This window comes from Sinocyclocheilus rhinocerous, unplaced genomic scaffold, assembly GCF_001515625.1.
Source record: "Sinocyclocheilus rhinocerous isolate Xijiao unplaced genomic scaffold, SAMN03320098_v1.1 scaffold514, whole genome shotgun sequence".
Lineage (NCBI taxonomy): Eukaryota > Metazoa > Chordata > Actinopteri > Cypriniformes > Cyprinidae > Sinocyclocheilus > Sinocyclocheilus rhinocerous.
This window is the reverse complement of record NW_015658605.1, coordinates 22813-41830: the sequence shown is the minus strand read 5'-3', so window position 1 is coordinate 41830 and position 19018 is coordinate 22813. Positions and strand designations below refer to the sequence as shown.

General features: G+C 37.2%; 1 protein-coding gene across 5 annotated transcripts in view; it reads right to left on the bottom strand.

Annotated features, from left to right (window-relative positions):
* Nucleotides 1–2496: 2496 nt before the first annotated feature.
* LOC107722756 (smoothelin) overlaps nucleotides 2497–19018 on the bottom strand; it is a 32612-nt gene continuing 16090 nt past the window's right edge. For 2 of the 5 annotated variants that reach the window (XM_016531226.1, XM_016531222.1), the window contains exons 2-11: nucleotides 16449–16622; nucleotides 15219–15294; nucleotides 15008–15040; nucleotides 13432–13605; nucleotides 11026–11088; nucleotides 10873–10936; nucleotides 10494–10667; nucleotides 10285–10405; nucleotides 8372–8523; nucleotides 2497–2802 (exon numbers count right to left, since the gene is read on the bottom strand). In XM_016531226.1, the coding sequence (XP_016386712.1) occupies nucleotides 2640–2802; nucleotides 8372–8523; nucleotides 10285–10405; nucleotides 10494–10667; nucleotides 10873–10936; nucleotides 11026–11088; nucleotides 13432–13605; nucleotides 15008–15040; nucleotides 15219–15294; nucleotides 16449–16622 (1194 nt within the window). In that variant the 3' untranslated portion in view covers nucleotides 2497–2639. Of the gene's footprint in view, nucleotides 2803–5114; nucleotides 5284–8371; nucleotides 8524–10284; nucleotides 10406–10493; nucleotides 10668–10872; nucleotides 10937–11025; nucleotides 11089–13431; nucleotides 13606–15007; nucleotides 15041–15218; nucleotides 15295–16448; nucleotides 16623–19018 lie in introns of all 5 variants that reach the window. The other 3 variants (XM_016531224.1, XM_016531227.1, XM_016531225.1) reach the window with 3 other exon arrangements.

Below are 19018 nucleotides of genomic sequence, written 5' to 3'. Positions count from 1 at the left end.
TACTTTTTTTCCCCCCACATCAATCTACACTCCATACACCATATTGACAAAGCAAAAACAGAATTGTCACAACTTCATGATTTATTACAAATAAAAAAACTGAAATAAGTATTCATACCCTTAACTAAATATTTCGCTGAAGCACCTTTACAGTCTCAAGTCTTTTTTGTTTAATGCAACAAGCTTTGATCATCATCATTTGGTAATTATCTGCCATTCTTCTCCTCCCCTCTCAAGCTCTGTCAGGTTGGATGGGAGCAAATGCACATTTTCAAGTTTCTCCAGAAATATTTGATTGGGTTCAAGCTCATGCTCTGGCTGAGCCACTCAAGGACATTCACAGTTGTCTATAAGCCACTCTTGTTGTGTGCTGAGGTTCATTGTCCTGTTGGAAGGTGAACCTTCTGCTCAGTCTGAGGTTCTGAATGCTCTGGACTGGGTTTTCATTAAGGCTAACTCAATAATTTGGTGCATTGAGCTTGTCTTCTACTCTGACGAGTCCCTCGGTCCCTGCCGCTGAAAAACAACCCCTCAGCGTGATGAGCAGTGCCTGGTTTCCTTCAAACATGATGCTTGGAATTGAGGTTCATCAGACCAGAGACTCTTGTTTCTCACAGTCTGAGAGTCCTTTAGGTGTTTTTATGCAATATCCAAGTGTGTTTTCATGTGTCTTCACTGAGGAGAAGATTGAGTCTGGAAACTCCGACATAAAGCCCAGATCGATGGAGTGTTGCAGTGATATTTGTCCTTCTCTAGATTTCTCCCATCTGCACATATGATCATGGAGCTCAACTAGTGACCATCATGGTCTTGGTCACCACTCTAACCAAGACCCTTTCCCATCAATTTCTCACTTTGTCCAGGAGGCCAGCTCTAGGAAGAGTCCTGGTTGTTTAAAACTTGTTCCATTAAGGGTAACAGAGACGTAGATTGATGTGGGGAAAAAAGTAATTTAAAGCAGTTTAGCATAAGGCAGCAACTTAAAATGTGAAGAAAAAAAAATGAAGGGGTATGAATATTTTTGCAAGGAACTGTATGTATATATATATATATATATATATATATAATGTACTGTATATGTGGCTCTTAGCAATGCATATTACTAATCAAAAATTAAGTTTTGATATATTTACAAAACATCTTCATGGAACATGATCTTTACTTAATATCCTAATGATTTTTGGCATAAAAGAAAAATGGATCATTTTGACCCATACAATGTATTTTTGGCTATTGCTACAAATGTATCCATGCTACTTATGACTGCTTTTGTGCTCCAGGGTCACAAATGTAGTTGTACCTAATATAAAGCACAAAGATTAATTACCCTTTTTTGAAACAAACTACTATTTGTTCAAACAAATTAGCGTAAAAAAATATTTTTAAACACTTTTAACTGTTGAAAAGTAACAAGAGTCTGAATTGTTTAAAAATGATTTCATTTGCTATTTCAGAAAATGCAATAAATGACAAACGCATTTTTGGTATCGTGTATGGTTTTAATGATTACTATACAAAACCATGGTGTAGGGCAATACTGAGTGAACAATAGTTTTTGAACGAGTGTGTACAAACAATGTCAGTGTTCACCTTTCAGTGTGAATGAATGCTAATTAGCTCTACTCATGCAACCTTCAAGTACAAAACAAAGTCACTCTCTGGCGTGGCTGCCGCAGTAACTGTGTTTCGTCTTCACAATTAAATTATGTGCAGTCATTAAAACAATTAAAACTACAACCTTAATCTTTAGAACCAAATATATAAACATCATTGACATTCTCAGATGAATTTACTGCTAAAACATTATTATTACTCTTCTCAAATGGACTCGACTAGGGTTACTCATATATACACGGTTTCAATTACTGGCTGAAAGCCATGCTGTAAAGATGTACAAAAACAGATCCTTTAGGATGTTTTGGGACAAACTTCCATTGCTTCCAAATGAAGTTCAGGAATATCAACAAATCCAAAATAAACTCATCCATAAATAAGGACAGATCATAAGTGCATCTATGCATGCATGTTTGTGTATTTTATATCACTTCAAAATGAGGCTGACGCCTGAATGCTCGGTGTTCAGTGTAAAACCAAACTTTCAATTAGAAAAACATTTAAGAACAGTTCATGAGCTGCATCTCGCACTAAACAAGCAGTGAGATTAATATTCCTTGCAATGTTTTTAAATAAACACAATATCGCATACAGATGAAAATATAACCTTCATTTGTTTTTGAAACAGAACTAAAACTTCAAGTAGACTTGTGAAAGCATGCGGGTCTGAGCTCCATTAACAGCAACAGTACCGTGAAACAGGTTTAAAAGCTTTTAAAAACCATATAGATATGGGCAATCAACATCAAATAACGCTTCGTTTTTAGCACATGGAATCAAGTAATAGGCATCTTGGGAGTTATAACTTGGAATTTTCATTATTTTACCATCAACAAACCATTTCGGTAATTTTTTTTTTTGGAACAAACTACTGTTTGTTTAAACAAACTAGTGTAAAAAAAAATCCCTATTGAGTTTTTACAGCTGTTACAGAAGGAGCTGTTTGGATCTGTCTGGACAGTAAACACAATCTTAACTGTGGAAATGTAACCGGATCAGAATGAAAACCGCAGGTAAAGCGAGCATCAGAAGTCAGGGGTCCGCTGCGCACGCGCCATCATCATCTCATGCTTGCGCAGATGGTTCACCAGTGACTGCACGTATGTGAACACACACTTGGGGTCTGGTTTCTTACCCATAATCATCATGTCCTCCACCTCCAGCAGGGGCATGCAGTTAGCATGGGCCCTAATGAAAGACACAACCACAGACGAATAATAAAAACAAATGATGCTGTATATGCTGTCTACACTACTCTGTGCAGTTCATATGCCTGACCAACAGGGGGCAGCACTGTTATCTGATACAGAGAATTTACTCACTACATACTGGAGAATAAAGCAACTCCTGCTGCTTGTGAAGCAGAATAGTTGAACTGTACTGACAGCATGCTGTGGAGAACCACAGAAAATCAATTTGATTCGTTTGAGAAAAAAATTTAAATTGTGTTTACGGTAATGTGCCAACAACGTAACCTATTTGATATATTAGGAATGTGGGGGGAAAATGACAAAATATGTTTAATTACTCAAAAATACAAACCAAAGATGCATAGAATTTTGTTTAATATATATATATATATTAGTGCTGTCAAACGATTAATCGCGATTAATCGCATCCAAAATAAACGTTTTTGTTTACATAATATATGCGTGTGTACTGTGTATATTTATTATGTATATAAAAATACACACACGCATGTATATATTAAAAATATTTACATGTATATATTTATATATAATTTCTATTATATATAAATATTTTATATATAAACAAATAATTTTCTCAAATATATACATGCATGTTTGTGTATTTATATATACATAATAAATATACACAGTACACGCATATATTATGTAAACAAAAACTTTTATTTTGGATGCAATTAATCGTTTGACAGCACTAATACATACTGTATATACATACATATGTATATCATGCTCATTTTTTTCGTTTACCGTCCAACCTGACAGAACTGGAGAGGATTTGCAAGGAGGAATGGCAGAGGATCCCCAAGTCCAGGTGTGAAAAACTTGTTGCATCTTTCCCAAAAAGACTCATGGCTGTATTAGATCAAAAGGGTGCTTCTACTAAATACTGAGCATTTTTCAGTTTTTCTTTTTTAATAAATCTGCAAAGATGTCAACAATTCTGTGTTTTTCTGTCAACATGGGGTGCTGTGTGTACATTAATGAGGAAAAAAAATTAACTTAAATGATTTTAGCAAATGGCTGCAATATAACAAAGAGTGAAAAATTTAAGGGGGTCTGAATACTTTCCGTACCCACTGTATATACATACATATGTATATCATGCTCATTTTTTTTCAATGAGCATGATACAAAAACAGCTATTTTATACCAAAATATAGAGCTATTTTATATATTAGGCAACTTGCATAAATATAAAATGAACATTTTATATTTATGCAAGCAGATCATCCTATGTAACCCAGTGTTATTTTAATATCACTGAAATTTGTATTATTTTGAATTTGATTTAAATTCTAGGTAAAGTTTTAGTAATTTTGTGCCGTCATTTTTTCTAAATAGTTTTTATTACATTTTAGTTTTTTAGTTTCAGTTTTAGTACTCAACTAGCTGAAATAAACATTAACTGAAATAAAATCTAAAAAACTTTTTTTTTTTTCCATTATTTTTAAAAATAGTTTTAGTTAATGATAATAAGCCTGATGTGCATTCATACAAAACTTTGCCAAGGACCCTCACATTTCAGTTTTTCAAGCCTCCAAAATGCAGGATCCACAGACTTCCATTGTAAGTGCATTTCTGTGAACAATACTCTAAACTTGTTTTAACAAAATAAGAAATGATTGTCTGCGTTAACCGACAGCATGCCATACACACGCTGTAAATAGAGGTTCAGCTGTATTGAATTCAGAGTAATTTACCCTTTGCTGCTCTGTGAAGTCAAGCTAAAGAGAAATCTCTAGAAGCTGTGATAGCAAACATTTAGCATGTGTCAAGAGCAAGCGCTGAATACAGTTTGCTTCTGTGTCGATGTGCTCTTTAAACGGGTAGCTAAAGCAGTGTATTTGAGCAGGCCAGGCTTTGATGGGCTCATTTCACATGTCTAAGAGCAGGACCATGTTTGGGCATCACTGCTTCAGTCTGCCGTTTCATACGCTTTCTCTCTGACGAAGTTGTTGAGCTGGCAGACGCACAATATTTCGTTATGCTAATCGTCAGAAACTGACAAACAGCACGCTGATAGAGAGCAATAGCTGTCATGGTGCGCGTGTGAGACCCAAAGGCCTTACCTTTAAGCTTTTAAGGGGGGGGGGGGCATTACTGATTTAATATATCTATTTCTAAAATTTTAAAATGTAAGTTCATTTCAATTCAAATTTAATATAATTTAATAAACTTCTCTAACCAATTAAAACCAAATCAAATCAGAAGGTTTTTAAAGGTTAGTTTGTTCCATCCACCATCATGACTGAGCTGCGTTTCTCCTCGAAGGTCAGCTCTGGCTCTCACCGTTTGCTTTGAGTTTTGACCCTAGGAGGAGTTTTTGGTTTTGACCAAGCCCTTCTGCACCAATCCCCTGTAGAACTCCTGGAGGTACGTGTACACGCACTTCCAGTCCGGCTCCCGCATCCGCACCATATCCTCCACATCCAGAAGCTGCGGACAGTCTGCCAGCTTCCTACTCTCACGCCGACGGGGGACAGAGGAAGGAAAGAGGACAGAAACAACAGATCGAGTGGGATGTACAAAGCCAGTGAGGAGAGAGAAATGAGACACACAAGACAAAATCAAAAAGCCCGCATTAAATGTGTTTTCATGCCTTACATTCATAACAAATACATGTGCAACAAATAAAAGAGCAACAATGCATCCATTCTGTGATCTCACTATGCAAATGTGACTGTGAGCAACAACATACAGTATGGACACAATAACAGCAATGCAAAAAGTGATGACTAAACACGTAACCCTTCATCTCCAGACAAACTGTGTTTGTCTGAGTGTAAAAGAGCCTGTAGAAGCTCAGTGACGGGGTCATGCTGGAGCGGTGGAGACTGACCTCTTTAAAGGCACGCATCTGTTAATGCTTGTAGAAAACACCATCATGCCAGACACTTAAAGGGATAGTTCACCCAAAAATGAAATTTGATGTTTATCTGCTTACCCCCAGGGCATCCAAGATGTAGGTGACTTGGTTTCTTCAGTAGAACACATATGATGATTTTTAACTTTAACCGTTGTAATTTGGATTTGTCTGTGCATGTTTTTTTTTACTCTCATAGATTTTGTTACCATTGCCATGCATTATACGACTGATAGACTGCAACGGTTAAAGTTAAAAATCATCATATGTGTTCTACTGAAGAAACAAAGTCACCTACATCTTGGATGCCCTGGGGGTAAGCAGATAAACATCAAATTTTCATTTTTGGGTGAACTATCCCTTTAAGGCATTTTCAGACATTTGTCTTTGTAATCCAACACAGGGACTTACATACATTGTTACAATGCTGAATGTTTGGTTCGTGTTGCAACATTTCATAACGTCTTTTACAGAATACAGAATTCTACATATAATTGATCATCAGCGGGAATAAAGGCTTTGTTGGGACAGCATCCTTGCAATGTGCCTGTTTCAAAGAAGAGCAATGAGAAGAGGCGCTCTTATGATAAATAATGCGTTCAAATTATGATCCAACTTGGTTTGTTAGTCCGTTGGGTGACTGTCGTGTTCATGCCTAAACAAAACGAACTACGGGAGAAAATACGTCGGGTTCTGAAACAAATGCTCCAAATCAGCCAGGTCCACGTGAATCGCCATTTGCATTTACATATAAGAACTGACTTGATTTTATCCACCAGGAACTGAGTGAACAGCTGATTTCAAGTTTTAAAACTTTTTTTTTTTTAAAATAAGGCAGAGTCCCACTATACGTCCTAAATAGTAGGTGAGATCTGAATTTCTGGATCCCAATGAAGCACACTGATATATTAGTACTCTACACAATGTAAAGGGAGCAGATTGGCACCGTTCTCATTTGACTTTTTCCAGTCAATAATGGTACAGAACTTAAAGTTAAGTAATACATTTAGATAGATGCTAATGTTTACAACCAAACAATCTGTGACAGAGCATGTCTGTGGGGATGCACTTTACTGAAATACTGTCATCTCAGTGTTGGCTTACTGCAGACTCAGCAACAACTCGTGAAGCAAATTCATTAGTTTTCAATGAGAGTTGGTGATTTGAGGTGACACGAGTGAAAAGTGGAAATGAGGACAGCGGAGCTCATGTGGTCTGCCTGAGACCGACAGACCATCATAACGGAGTATGAATTCACCTTCAGGCCACAGCAGCACTAATGACTCGCAAGCAATTACAGATGGTGCCTTTAATGATGACAAGAGCTGGGGATAAACAGTGAGATAAACCAGTGCTCACAGTAAAGCGGAGGAGGATGAAATGAGAAATCACCTGGACACAGACTAACCAAAGGGGAAGCAGGTAAGACCTATTCTCAGATCACTGAACAATACTGACTCCGAGTATCGCTCTTCTGCTAGCAGACACTATTCTGGGGAAACTCGTGAGCGTTCGGCTGGATGTTTCTCATTTAGAAAGGAGCTCAAATGCATGAAAGTTATGTTACTGGGAAAAGGAAAAGGACAGGAGCAGAGGAGAAATGCAAATAACCATTTAAAAAGCTAGTAATGAAGCTTTAGTTATTTAAGTGGACCTGACTCAAAGAAATGACAGCTATTAAAATATGATTATTCTGAGAGGACTGGAGTTGCAGATCTGATGAACTTGTTAAAAGACTTGGCTGTATTTAAACAGGCTCAGAAACAAAGCGAAACGAAAAGAACATGAATACATTAGTATTCAAGACAGATGGATTATGAATGATAATTGATGTTATGTACATACTTCACCATACAAAATTTGGAGTCAGTAAGATTTATGTTTTAATTATTCAGCAAGGATGCATTCAATTAATCAAAAATGACAAGTAAAGACATTTCTAATGTTACAAACGTTTTTTATTTCAAATAAATGCTGTTCTGAACTTTCTATTCATCAAATAATCATGTAAAAATGCATCACGATTTCCACAAAAATGTGGAGCAGCACAACTGTTTTCAACGTTGATAATAATCAGAGCAGCAAATCAGCATATTAGATTGATTTCTGAAGGAAAATTCAGCTTTGATCACAGGAATAAATTGCTATCGGATAACAGGTCGGGTGTTCTGTTAATTACTGCAGACCACTTCAATCTGGCCTCGTTTACTGCGACTGTACAGCGTCGTTCAACCGCTGTGACATCCAGGCACTTCATCGGCTCAAGATGAAGCAGGTTCGCGTGACACGGCCCAGTTATTGGCCCAAACACTTGTACACAAACAGCTGTTTGCTGCCAGCTTTCCATCTGCAGTCACAGCAACACATTCATTGCATGACGCCAATGTTTCTGAAATGCCGTATTTGCATAGAAGGAAATGTTTGTGTGTTTTCTCAGGAAAGAATGGCATTCTTACGTAAACTGTGACATTAAATGCAACATATTAAAGGAAGAATGCATTAATGAACAGTGCTATACGAACACAGGAAAGCCGAGCTCGACGTCAGAAGCAACTGTTTAGTGAATTCACCCCAGTGAGTGCACCAACTCAAATTTGAATTGTATTCCTCCTGCCTGTCATTTTTTTTGGCTCTTAATTCTTGTATGTGTTTGATCATGTGATATATAAGCGTCTGGACTCACTCTGCTGTGCTGAAGGCCACCTCAAAGTTCTGCTTGCGGTTTGCGGGACTGAGGTTGGAGTAATCGAAGGCCTCTGGAAAGAAGTTATGCACCAGAGCGCAGAACGCCATCCCGTCACTCCAGCTGGAGGAGAAGTTCTGGATGTTCACATTCTTCATGACATGGAGAAGACAGAAGCAATATGGAGACAGAGAGCAACGGTTAGCGGTAAGAATGCACACTACCGTTCAACCGTTTGGGGTTGGTAAGAATTTGAAAGAAGTCTCTTACACTTATAAGACTCTCTACACTCTTACACTCTATGTGAATATATAGTAAAATGCAATTTATTGCAGTGATCAAAGCTGAATTTTCAGCATCATTACTCCAGTCTTCAGTGTCACATGATCCTTCATAAATAATTCTAATATGCTGATTTGCTGCTCAAGAAACATATCTGATTATTATTAATGTTGAAGACAGTTGTGCTGCCCAATATTTTTGTGGAAACTGAGATACATTTTATTTTTCAGGATTCTGTGATGAATAGAAAGTTCAAAAGAACAGCATTTATTTGAAATAGAAATCTTTGTAACATTATAAATGTCTTTACTGTCACTTTTGATCAGCCTTGCTGAAAAAAGTATTAATTTCTTAAAATCTTACTGACCCCAAAATTTTGAACAGTAGTGTAAGTCTACAAATACAGCATATTGTAAAGAATAGGGATGCAGCAATACAGTTTGGCCACGGTTCAATACATACCTCGGTTTTTGGTTTGGTTCTGATGGCTTGGCACATCAGAGTGTTTTTTGCGATTTAAAATATTATTTAAAAAAAAAAAAAAATCACATGTCTACTTCAAATTTCTTTTGAGAGAAGTGTTATTTTTATGGATTGGCCATTATTGAGCGCTATAAACACATGTAATGTCTGTTTCATTCATACTGGCAGCCGGAGGGCGCCCTCACTCCACACAGAAGTAACAGAACTCATGACACTCCAGGAAATCCCTAATATGGACAAAGGCATCCAGCTATCGCTGTAGCTGAATAAAACGAAAATAGAAACGCTTTGAATGATGAAACAAAGACAACAAACACTCGACTGCGACAACAGATCACAAAAGTAAGTTATTTCAAGCATTCGACTGGTCTTGTGGAGTAAAAACATGTTATAATGTTCTCTTTTGTTGCACAGCAGGCTTAGAAACGCTTCTCATTACGAGTCATTATAAGGGAAGATGTTTGGCATGTGTTACTCTTTCAAATGCATGTTACAAGTGGGGAGGAGTTTCCTCATCTCAGCACGCAGACTCACAGGCACACAAACAGAGCCAGTTCGGAGAGGAATAAAACACACTGAAATTATTTAAACAAAACCGGAAAAAAAACGCAATTCACAAGCATGTATTGAACCGTGGATGTCGTACCGAACGATTCAATATTATATAGAGAATTGTGGCATTCCTAGTAAAGAAATAGTATGAATGACAAAACAGAAATGAGTGAATACTGATTTCACTTTCAGTCTGTTCCTCACATGAAGCTACTTACGATTTTACTGACTTTATCTGGAAAAATTACTCTTTGTTATTGTCTTCTTGCATTTTTCACAAACTATTTTCCTGTTTGACACTGTAAAGCTGCTTTGACACAACCAGTACTGTATAAAGAGCTATACAAATAAAGCTGACTTGACTCGACTTACGTTCTACAGCACACTAATGCACTATATTCCAAGTCTAGGACTGTTTAAGGGCAGTTTTGAGGTGCTTGATAGCCCTATTTCTCATTCACTTTTAATTGCAAGCACATGCTAAATAACTGTTTGATGGAAGAGAGAAAGTCCATAATTCTTTGGAAGGACTTGAGGGTGAGCACATGATGACTGAGGTTTTATTTTTCATTCAGGATCTGATTTTCTCCCGTTACCTCATAGGAACGGGTCTTGGATCTGCACCAGTCCAGCAGCATCTGTTTGATGGAGTTGGCGTTGGGGACACCAAAGCTTGTGGAGCGCTGCACCTTGTTTACTTGAGCAATGGCCGAGTTGCTACAGGCAGAGAAAGAAATGCGGTTGAACAGGTGGTACCTCCTATGAGCTAAATGAGTCTGAACGTGTGTGAAAACCACAGGCTCACCCTCCAGAGCCTCCAGTGTTCTCCAGCTTCTCGATCATGGCTCTTCGTGCCTGTGCTGCAGATGTCTTGGGTAATGTCTGAGCCCTCATCAGCTCCGTTCTCTCCGCCTGTCTGCGCTCAAGAGCTGATGTTCTGCTGGAGGTACGAGATGTGTTGTCCTCACGGTCAAAAACACTGAAACAAACAAAGTAAATAAGAAAGAATACATTACAGAATGAATCACCCAAACATTACTGTGTTATCTAAAGCCTGAATAGTTATCTGGTAATTATTTTAATTCAACTACATAATTATAAGACCTTAAGATTATAAGACAGCAAGACCAGGACCGAAAAGAAAGAGTTATTTCTGAGTTGATTTTCGACTTTGAAGCACTCACCTGCCGACCTTCCTAGTGGACGTGGTGCTGGAGTAACTGTAGGATTTTGTTTGCACGGTTCCCTCTGATGACATATTAAGAGTAAAAAGGGTTTGAAATGTGTGCTGGTGGAAATTAAGACTAAACACTACAAACAGAGTTCAGTAAACTTACTGTCTGTCTTTTGAACATAGCTGGATTCCATGATAGTGCTGCGGGACGTCCTGCCAGCATCATCTGCACACACAAGCAATGACAGCGTAACGATCAAGTTACATACAGAACAAGAGGCTGTCGCTGAAGGATCGGGCTGCAAGTGTTGTTACTCATTTTAAAGTGGTCAGCCAATCAGAGAAGTCTTCACCTTCCTGATCCACTCAAAAGATTCCTGCATTTGCGGGTCACTTTTGACCGAGTGGAGCGTGAGCTTATAAAAGACTCATGGTAGCACTTTATTTTACAGTCCTGCTCCACATATACATACTATGTACTTGTTATAGTTATAATTACAATAACTGGGTAATAACTAGGTACTAACCCTGAACCTATCCTAAACCTAACCGATGTAGTTACCTTATATTATATCCAGTACGTTCTTTGGTAAGTACAGGCATGTGCACATACCGTAAAATAAAGTGCAACTTATTATTTTAACTAAAACCACATTGTATCTGATAATTTACATATTAATAATGAGTGAATGCACAAAATCCCAAACTTTTGGATGGTACTGTGTTATTACCATGTTATTACTATATTTACCCCTTTTTATTAAATCCAGATTTTTTTGACATTTCAAATTTTACATGAACTACAGAAAAATCAGTGTGAAGCAAAAAAAAAAAAAAAGTATACAAATGTTTTATTTTTTTACTAGATTAAAAAAATAACTAATTGATCACACATTTTTCTGTAATTAATTGCGATATTAATATAGTATATTTATATTGTCATATAATCACATTGAATCTCCAAATGAATGTAGAAACAACAAAGATGGTATATATATTAGTTATGTGTTTAATTGCATCTTTTTACAAAGTAGCTTATTATTCATGAAGGCCAGTATCACTGATACCAATCCTGCTACTGTTGTCTCTATTAAATGCAGTTTTCCCTCAATTTTGGGAACTTATTTATAGCTTTATAGCCATTCAACATTACAGTATAACTGAAAGCCATTATTTTTAACATTTAACAGGCATTGAAAAATATAACAACTTTTAATTTTAAGTGAAATTAAAACAATCTTCATATAAACTATAAATTGAACAGAGATTCATCTTTATTCAGGCTACAAAAGTCAATCAGCAAAGAGCAGTGAGTGATTTCTCTTTTTCTTCTGTTCTTTGATTTACAGAAATGATACAGACAGCAGCAGGTTTCACTTTAAAAGCAGTGCTGTCTCTTTAAAACCTGATGCATGTGACGTGGATCTGACACACATCCGACTTTCTCTCCAACTCTTTACGGTCATTTAGGACTTTTTAACACATTTAAGACGGTTTTACTAGGTCACTTGCCAAAAACGGGCATTTTGACAACATTTTTTGTGTGTTTTTGTCTGTGAAAGAACTCTGTGCACTACTGGCATGCTGTCTGAAGCTTTCTGGCTTTCTGTGTGCGTATTAACAGAGAGCTGCTTCACGGACAGCTCTCTTTTGTGACTTATCATGCTTAAGTGCGTGTTCATATGGTCTACTGTAACACTAGCCAAAGGATGTCGGGGAAAAAATGGATGCTCCGTTAATTGCGTTAAATATTTTTAATGCCTTAAACTGAAAAAAATTGATTGCACAATTAACACATTAATTTTGACAGCCATAATTTTTTTCAGTATGAGAAGTTTCATTTGAATATATCATTATATGAAATGTATAAGAACATATAATCTGAAAAATACCAGTATCAACTGGATTTAATAAATTCCTTTGAACTTATAACTCATGGCTACTTAAAAGCAGTCCAAATATAGTTGATCTGTTATGTCTTATGTTACATCTTTTGTCTGTTTATAGTACTTGTGTGTGCATATTCATGTTTACCAACACAAATCAGTCCTAAAAGTGTGTGAGATATATGGGAAAGAGACTGGATATATTTTACCAAACTATTTTTGAGACAAATCTAACCAACAGATCAAAAAAGTCGGCATATCATCATGTGTGAAGCGTCATTTGATACCCGGTTCAAAATTGACCTGGAACACAATATGTGTTGTAATTACATAATATATATTTTTTGGTGATATCTCATAAAAAAGGATGTGTTATTTGATAGTCTTAACCCATTTCCAAAGTTTCATTCCTGCACCAAAAGCTATGGGTTTTTAAGATGCATGCACCTATTTCACTTGAATGCAATTTTAAAGGTACACAAATATCTGTTGGAGGGCTCTTAAAAGTGTAAAAAGGAGTCTGCTGATATTAAATAGACCATAATTTATTCCTAGGGTCTTGTAAAACTAAACTATGACTGTTTTTGGTGCAAAATCTTGAACATAAACCTTGAGTTTTAAGTGGACCGAAGGGGGAAAATAAAATGAAGCAAGCAGAGTTCACTACATTACAGCTCTGCTACCTGAATGGGAAACGCGATTGGTGATGTGACTGATAGCGGAGCCGTCAGTGGAGCGCTCGATCTTCTTCACCACGACCTCACTGGTGTCTGCACCCACACGGGCTTTCTGAGATCTCTCCTCCCGCTGCTGCCTGAGCTCCAGCAGACGCTGATCTCGCTCCTTCTCTCTCTGGTCTGAGGACACGGGCAAAATGAACAGCGTCAGGATGAAGGGAAGAGAAATCAGGGTGAAGATGGAGGATGGATCAGGGATGCACAATACATGGGTGATCATGATCAACATGGGCGAGACTATCTTACTAGGGAGTGCGTTCAAGAAACCAGTTTGAAATCATCATTTTTGCAACTCTAGTGGCACAGAAATCACACACTTCAGATACTATCAGTATCACGTTCAAAGCACTTGTGTGAAAGCGTTAAGATCTTAGATTAACACCATAGTAGGGGTGTGCAATATTTATCATCTACAATAATATCGCAATTGCTGTTTTAACGATGTGTAAGCTGTCATGTTGTTTTTCCTGAATATCAGCATGACTGCAAATTATGATAACAAATGACATTCATTTTATACAACAGTTCAGTAAACATAAGGTTAATATTGCGAGTTACGTTTTTTTAAATATTATCAATATTACTGTCATCATGAATGCTCTATTTTGCCAAAGAAAACAGTTTCAAACAAAGCTAAAGCAGAACTCTTGTGTGTCTCTAAGCAAAAGATAGTGATGCTTAATTTTTGAACAAATCGGGTTAGTGATTCAATGATTCATTCGCTTCGTTCCTGAATGAATCAACCGTTTGAATAAATCAGTTGAAGGAATGACTCAAGACAGTAACTTATCACCACCTACTGGTGGTTTTAGATTCATATTTAAAATATAATTTCATATTATTTATGCAATTGTAACTGCAATGTAACTAATTTACACTGCAGCTGTGTAAATGCATTCATTCCACCTCTGAGCTGCATTAACAGTCTGTGTAAATACATCTAAATGTCACTCAAATCGGCAGCTTTTGCAGTGCAGAAATGGATTTTGTTGATATTGATCTAATTTGATTGGTAACAGCCAATTAATTTAAGAGTTTGACATAAAAGATGATGCGCACATCTAATAAGGTTAGAAGAAATTGCCTTTATAAGGTAAAAATGCCACTGGAAATCACCGCACTGAAAAGCTTGTCCACGGCAGGCACAAACCAGCCAAAGTATCAGCACGAACTCAGCAAAATATCATCTAATTATCGACAAAACCCCAGAACATACAGAGATATAATTTTTAGTCAATATCGTACACCCCCACACCAATAGATGAACATATGTTTGTACATTTTATCAAGCAAACACAAAGCAAGCAGTACCATATGATAACAAAACACATAAATTTCATGCATAGTCAAACAACATGACCAGATCACACCAATCACACGTGGCACATTAAAAACGACATACCGTCTCCGCAAATACAAACCAAGTCAATAGCCAAATGAAGCCTAACTGACCCTTCACCAAGGCCCTGGGCATTAGCAAAGGGCCAGTAGGGCAAAAACACACACAATCCAGAAACCCTACCCATTTCCTCCTGTGTGCATCCCAGCCTAGCCTCTGAGAGCAAAGAGAGAGAAACAGCACTCAACAGAAGGGAAGTGAGGAAGACAGACAGTCTGGCACTGAGAACTCAGACTTTATATGTTGACGCCCCTCAGTATATAGAGAGAATAACGAAAGAAGAGGAGAAGGAGAGATGAGTGCTGTACAAGAAAACAAAGGCAGATATAATCACCTCGCTTTTTCTTTCGCAGTTCTCTCATTGCAGTCCTGATCATTTTCCTTTCTTCAAAGTCTTTGCAATCATCAAGCTGTAAAAAATAAATACAAATTAATAATAATAACAACAACAATAATACAGAAACTCACTGTACTTTTGTACTGATAAGTATCGCCTTTGTAATACTGAATTGATGAATCATGCACAATAACATGATGAAAGCCCGTGTGCCGAAATGTGCTGGCGAAATAAACAGCGATTTTTTCAATTCCATTCTCTGAAGAGTGTTGCTTGTTTTGTTTTAACCCCTTAGCATACCCAAAGTAAACTGTATGCTGTTCTTGAACCATTTGGAGTATATGCGTGGTTTTGGTCTCTTTTGAAAGGTGACACCCTGAGGTTTACAAACCTCAGAATCACTGTAAGTCTCACTGGTATTGAGCAATAGAACTTTGAACACACTGGAAAAAAAGGAAGAAAACATTCTGCCTACATTTTTTTTTTTGTAAACGGATGCCTGCAGATGACTACAGCTGGGAGCTATTAGCTGGAAAACACAATGGGATCACAGCATGAAGCCTTGTTGGTGGTCTGACAAAGACACTGATTGTACCTGCTGTGTTGATGGTATCTTAAATCTTAATGGTTTCAACACTCAAAAACACGCAGTGTACCGTGGGCACTAACAGGTTAAAAAATACTTTTGATTTTCTCCTTCCATGCACCTTGTTGACTGTGTGCAGCTGCACCAGAATAGCTACACTACATTTCCTGCACAATAAAACCAGTAATTTGTATTAAAAAGTAAACAAGGCAAATTGTAATATCTTTTAATTTCTTAAAATAAAAGAGAGAATCTGAAGACCATTTCATGAAAATTATAAAGTTTCGGGAATGTTGCGAGCCAAATTTAAACCTTTGCTCTCTGCATGAGCATCATGACTCATTTTTGAGTTGCAGTGGCAAACGAGAGACAGATTTGTAAAAATGCTTGTTCTTTTTTTTAATAAAAAAATTTATTGCTATGTATTTAAATTTTGTATAATTCATATTTGTGCACTGTCCTTTTAACCATGCACAAATTTTCACACTACAGAATACAAATGTGCAAACATTTTATGATTTATTGGTATTGAAAGTTTATTTCAATTGTTGCAAAGTAGGGATGCACCAGCGCAAATAAAGAATGACCCTTTTTTTTTTTTTTGGTGATGTCTGTATCTAACAGCAGGAGAACTGCAGTACCATTTTGTCCAGGATCTCCTCGTCCTCAATCTCCTGCAGCTTCTCTGAGTTCAGCTTCTCACTTTGCACCTCACTTTTGATGGAGGTCATGGATGATCCGTTAGGAAGCACAGGGACGTCACGGGATGCCTCGCACACAGATTCACCCACAAGAGAAATGGGCTCCGTCTCCATCTGTGAGTGTGGGGGGATAAAACACAACAACATGATGCTTGTATGTATGATACACTATAAAGCTACACTGAAAAAAAAATCATAATTTTATTGGCAAAACACATATGCTACAGTAAAAACCTGTTCATTGGTTAACGGTAAGTTCCCTTACTTTCGTATATATATTGTGACATTTCATGTCATTTTACAGTAAAATACTGTTAAATTAATCGTTTTTTGGTGAAAAGAACATCTTTGTTACTTTCCCAGCTCACATTCAATGGTTTTTCATTTAAATTATGGTTTCTTCTGTACATATGGTTTTTATGTTGATATATGAATGATTATTACATTATTTCATGTCATTTGTGTTACCATGATGGTGATTTGTATTTGTGTGCATGAAACCGTGTATCTTCTGTACATTAGTATTCACCTCAGCATGTGGAAAAGCTACTTGTGATGAACTTCGATTCATAGTGTGACTTTCTCATGACCACCTGTGTTTTTAACAGGGTTGTCAGTATATTATTTATAAAACTAAAAAATAGATTTTAGTTTATTGGTATACAGGTATATATTTAGTACATTACATTATTTCAGTTAATGAAATAAAAGGCTTTTTTACTGCAAGTTTAAGTGCAATGTTGCTACCATATTTCTTATGGTAAAGTTCTGGCAACCACAGATGCAGATTGTTTGTACAGTAAATTTCTCTGATTTATATTAAGATACTTATAATTTAAACTAGTGAAACTAAAGTCATGCTATCCTTTTAACAAAGTACTGTAGTTACGAATAAACAGAAGGGCTGCATGAGAATTAGGGTGACAACATTATACAGCATTTGAACATCATTAAACCTAGAAAACAATAATTTACTGATAATTTGCCATTGATCTTATCAATGGTATATCAATATTTCCAACAATCTCATTAAACAAATAAATGGTGCTGCAGGGTTATATAGCATAAATAAGATAACTGAAGATTTAAAGGTGACCTATTATGCAAAAATCACTTTTATAAGGTGTTTGAACAGTTGTGTGGCCGCAGTGTGTGAAAACAACCAGCCTATAATGGTAAAAATCCACCCACTCATTTTTTTATAATCCCAATAAATCATAAACAGTCTCTCCAAACCAGCAGTTCCAGATTTCTCCCTATAATGACGTCATACTCGGGAAAGTCCCGCCCATTTGTGACACTCTCTGCCTTATTAGCATAGACCCCACCCTGAGTGAGAAGCAGCGGTCCTGCTGGAGATACAATGTCAGCGCCAAAGAGGCATTAAAAGTGTCGTGTGTTGGGATGCACCAACGAACATAGGAGTCTCCATAGACCGCTGAGGACATGGTGGTTAAATTGAATTTTCGAAGGAAATGTCCCGGAAAAAAACCGGATAAGTCCAGTATGTTTGTGTGAATCATTTTACGCTGGACTTCCTCAAAAACGAGGGTCAGTTCGGCGCTGGAGTTGTGCAAAGATTGCTTCTGAAAGAGGGATCGATACCAACGCTTTGTGCGCGAACTTCAGCTCCAGACAAAGTAAGCATCACACGTCATATTTTGTTTTATATATATATTGTTTGGCTAATGTTGCTAAAGCTACCATTGTCTCTGCCTGTTTCCACTGATGCTGCCTTCACGTGCTACCAGAATGATCGCAAATAGGAATGTGGTAGTTAAAAATTGCATATGAAAGCAATGTGAAGTCGACCGTTTGAATTTGTCAAGCTCATAATGTGATAGCACGCAAATGCAACATGAGACCAGCTATGTCGTTATTTTTATCGCGTCGTGCTCCCCGTCTGTGTAATTCATAAACGCGCATTTACTGCACAGTACAATCAGATTGCATGAGATTGTCCTGTTTTGTTGTTACTGGTATGCTGGAGTAGGCCTGGGTGATAAAACGGTATCGATATTTATCGACGGTACACCTTCTTCGATAACGATATAAAAAATGTTCGATATAGTGCACGATATAGGCACGTGCTATGAGTGACGCAGACAGCACACACAAACACGAACATGAGTGCTGTGCCTGCCTGTGACGAGGAGATTGTGAATAAAACATTTTTTATATTAGTCGAATTTAAAATAAATATTTGCATTTGAATGCAAAAATAGTACAATCCAATGTTAGATGTGCGTTGGGGAGCGTCATCAGTGGAGCGCGAGATGCGGTGATGATGATGTAAGTGACGTTGTAGTTTAATGTTTTGTTAGTCTAGCCCACGAGACGCGCAATTGCTGCGCTATTCATTCAAAATATTAGAGAAATATAGTAGCTCAATACGTAGAAGATCTTGATTAGGTTAAAACCGAAACCAAGCCATTCACACAGAATGCATATTCAGCGCATTTTCTAGACGGACAAATATGACTGCTGCACTCGCGTCTCACACAAGAGAT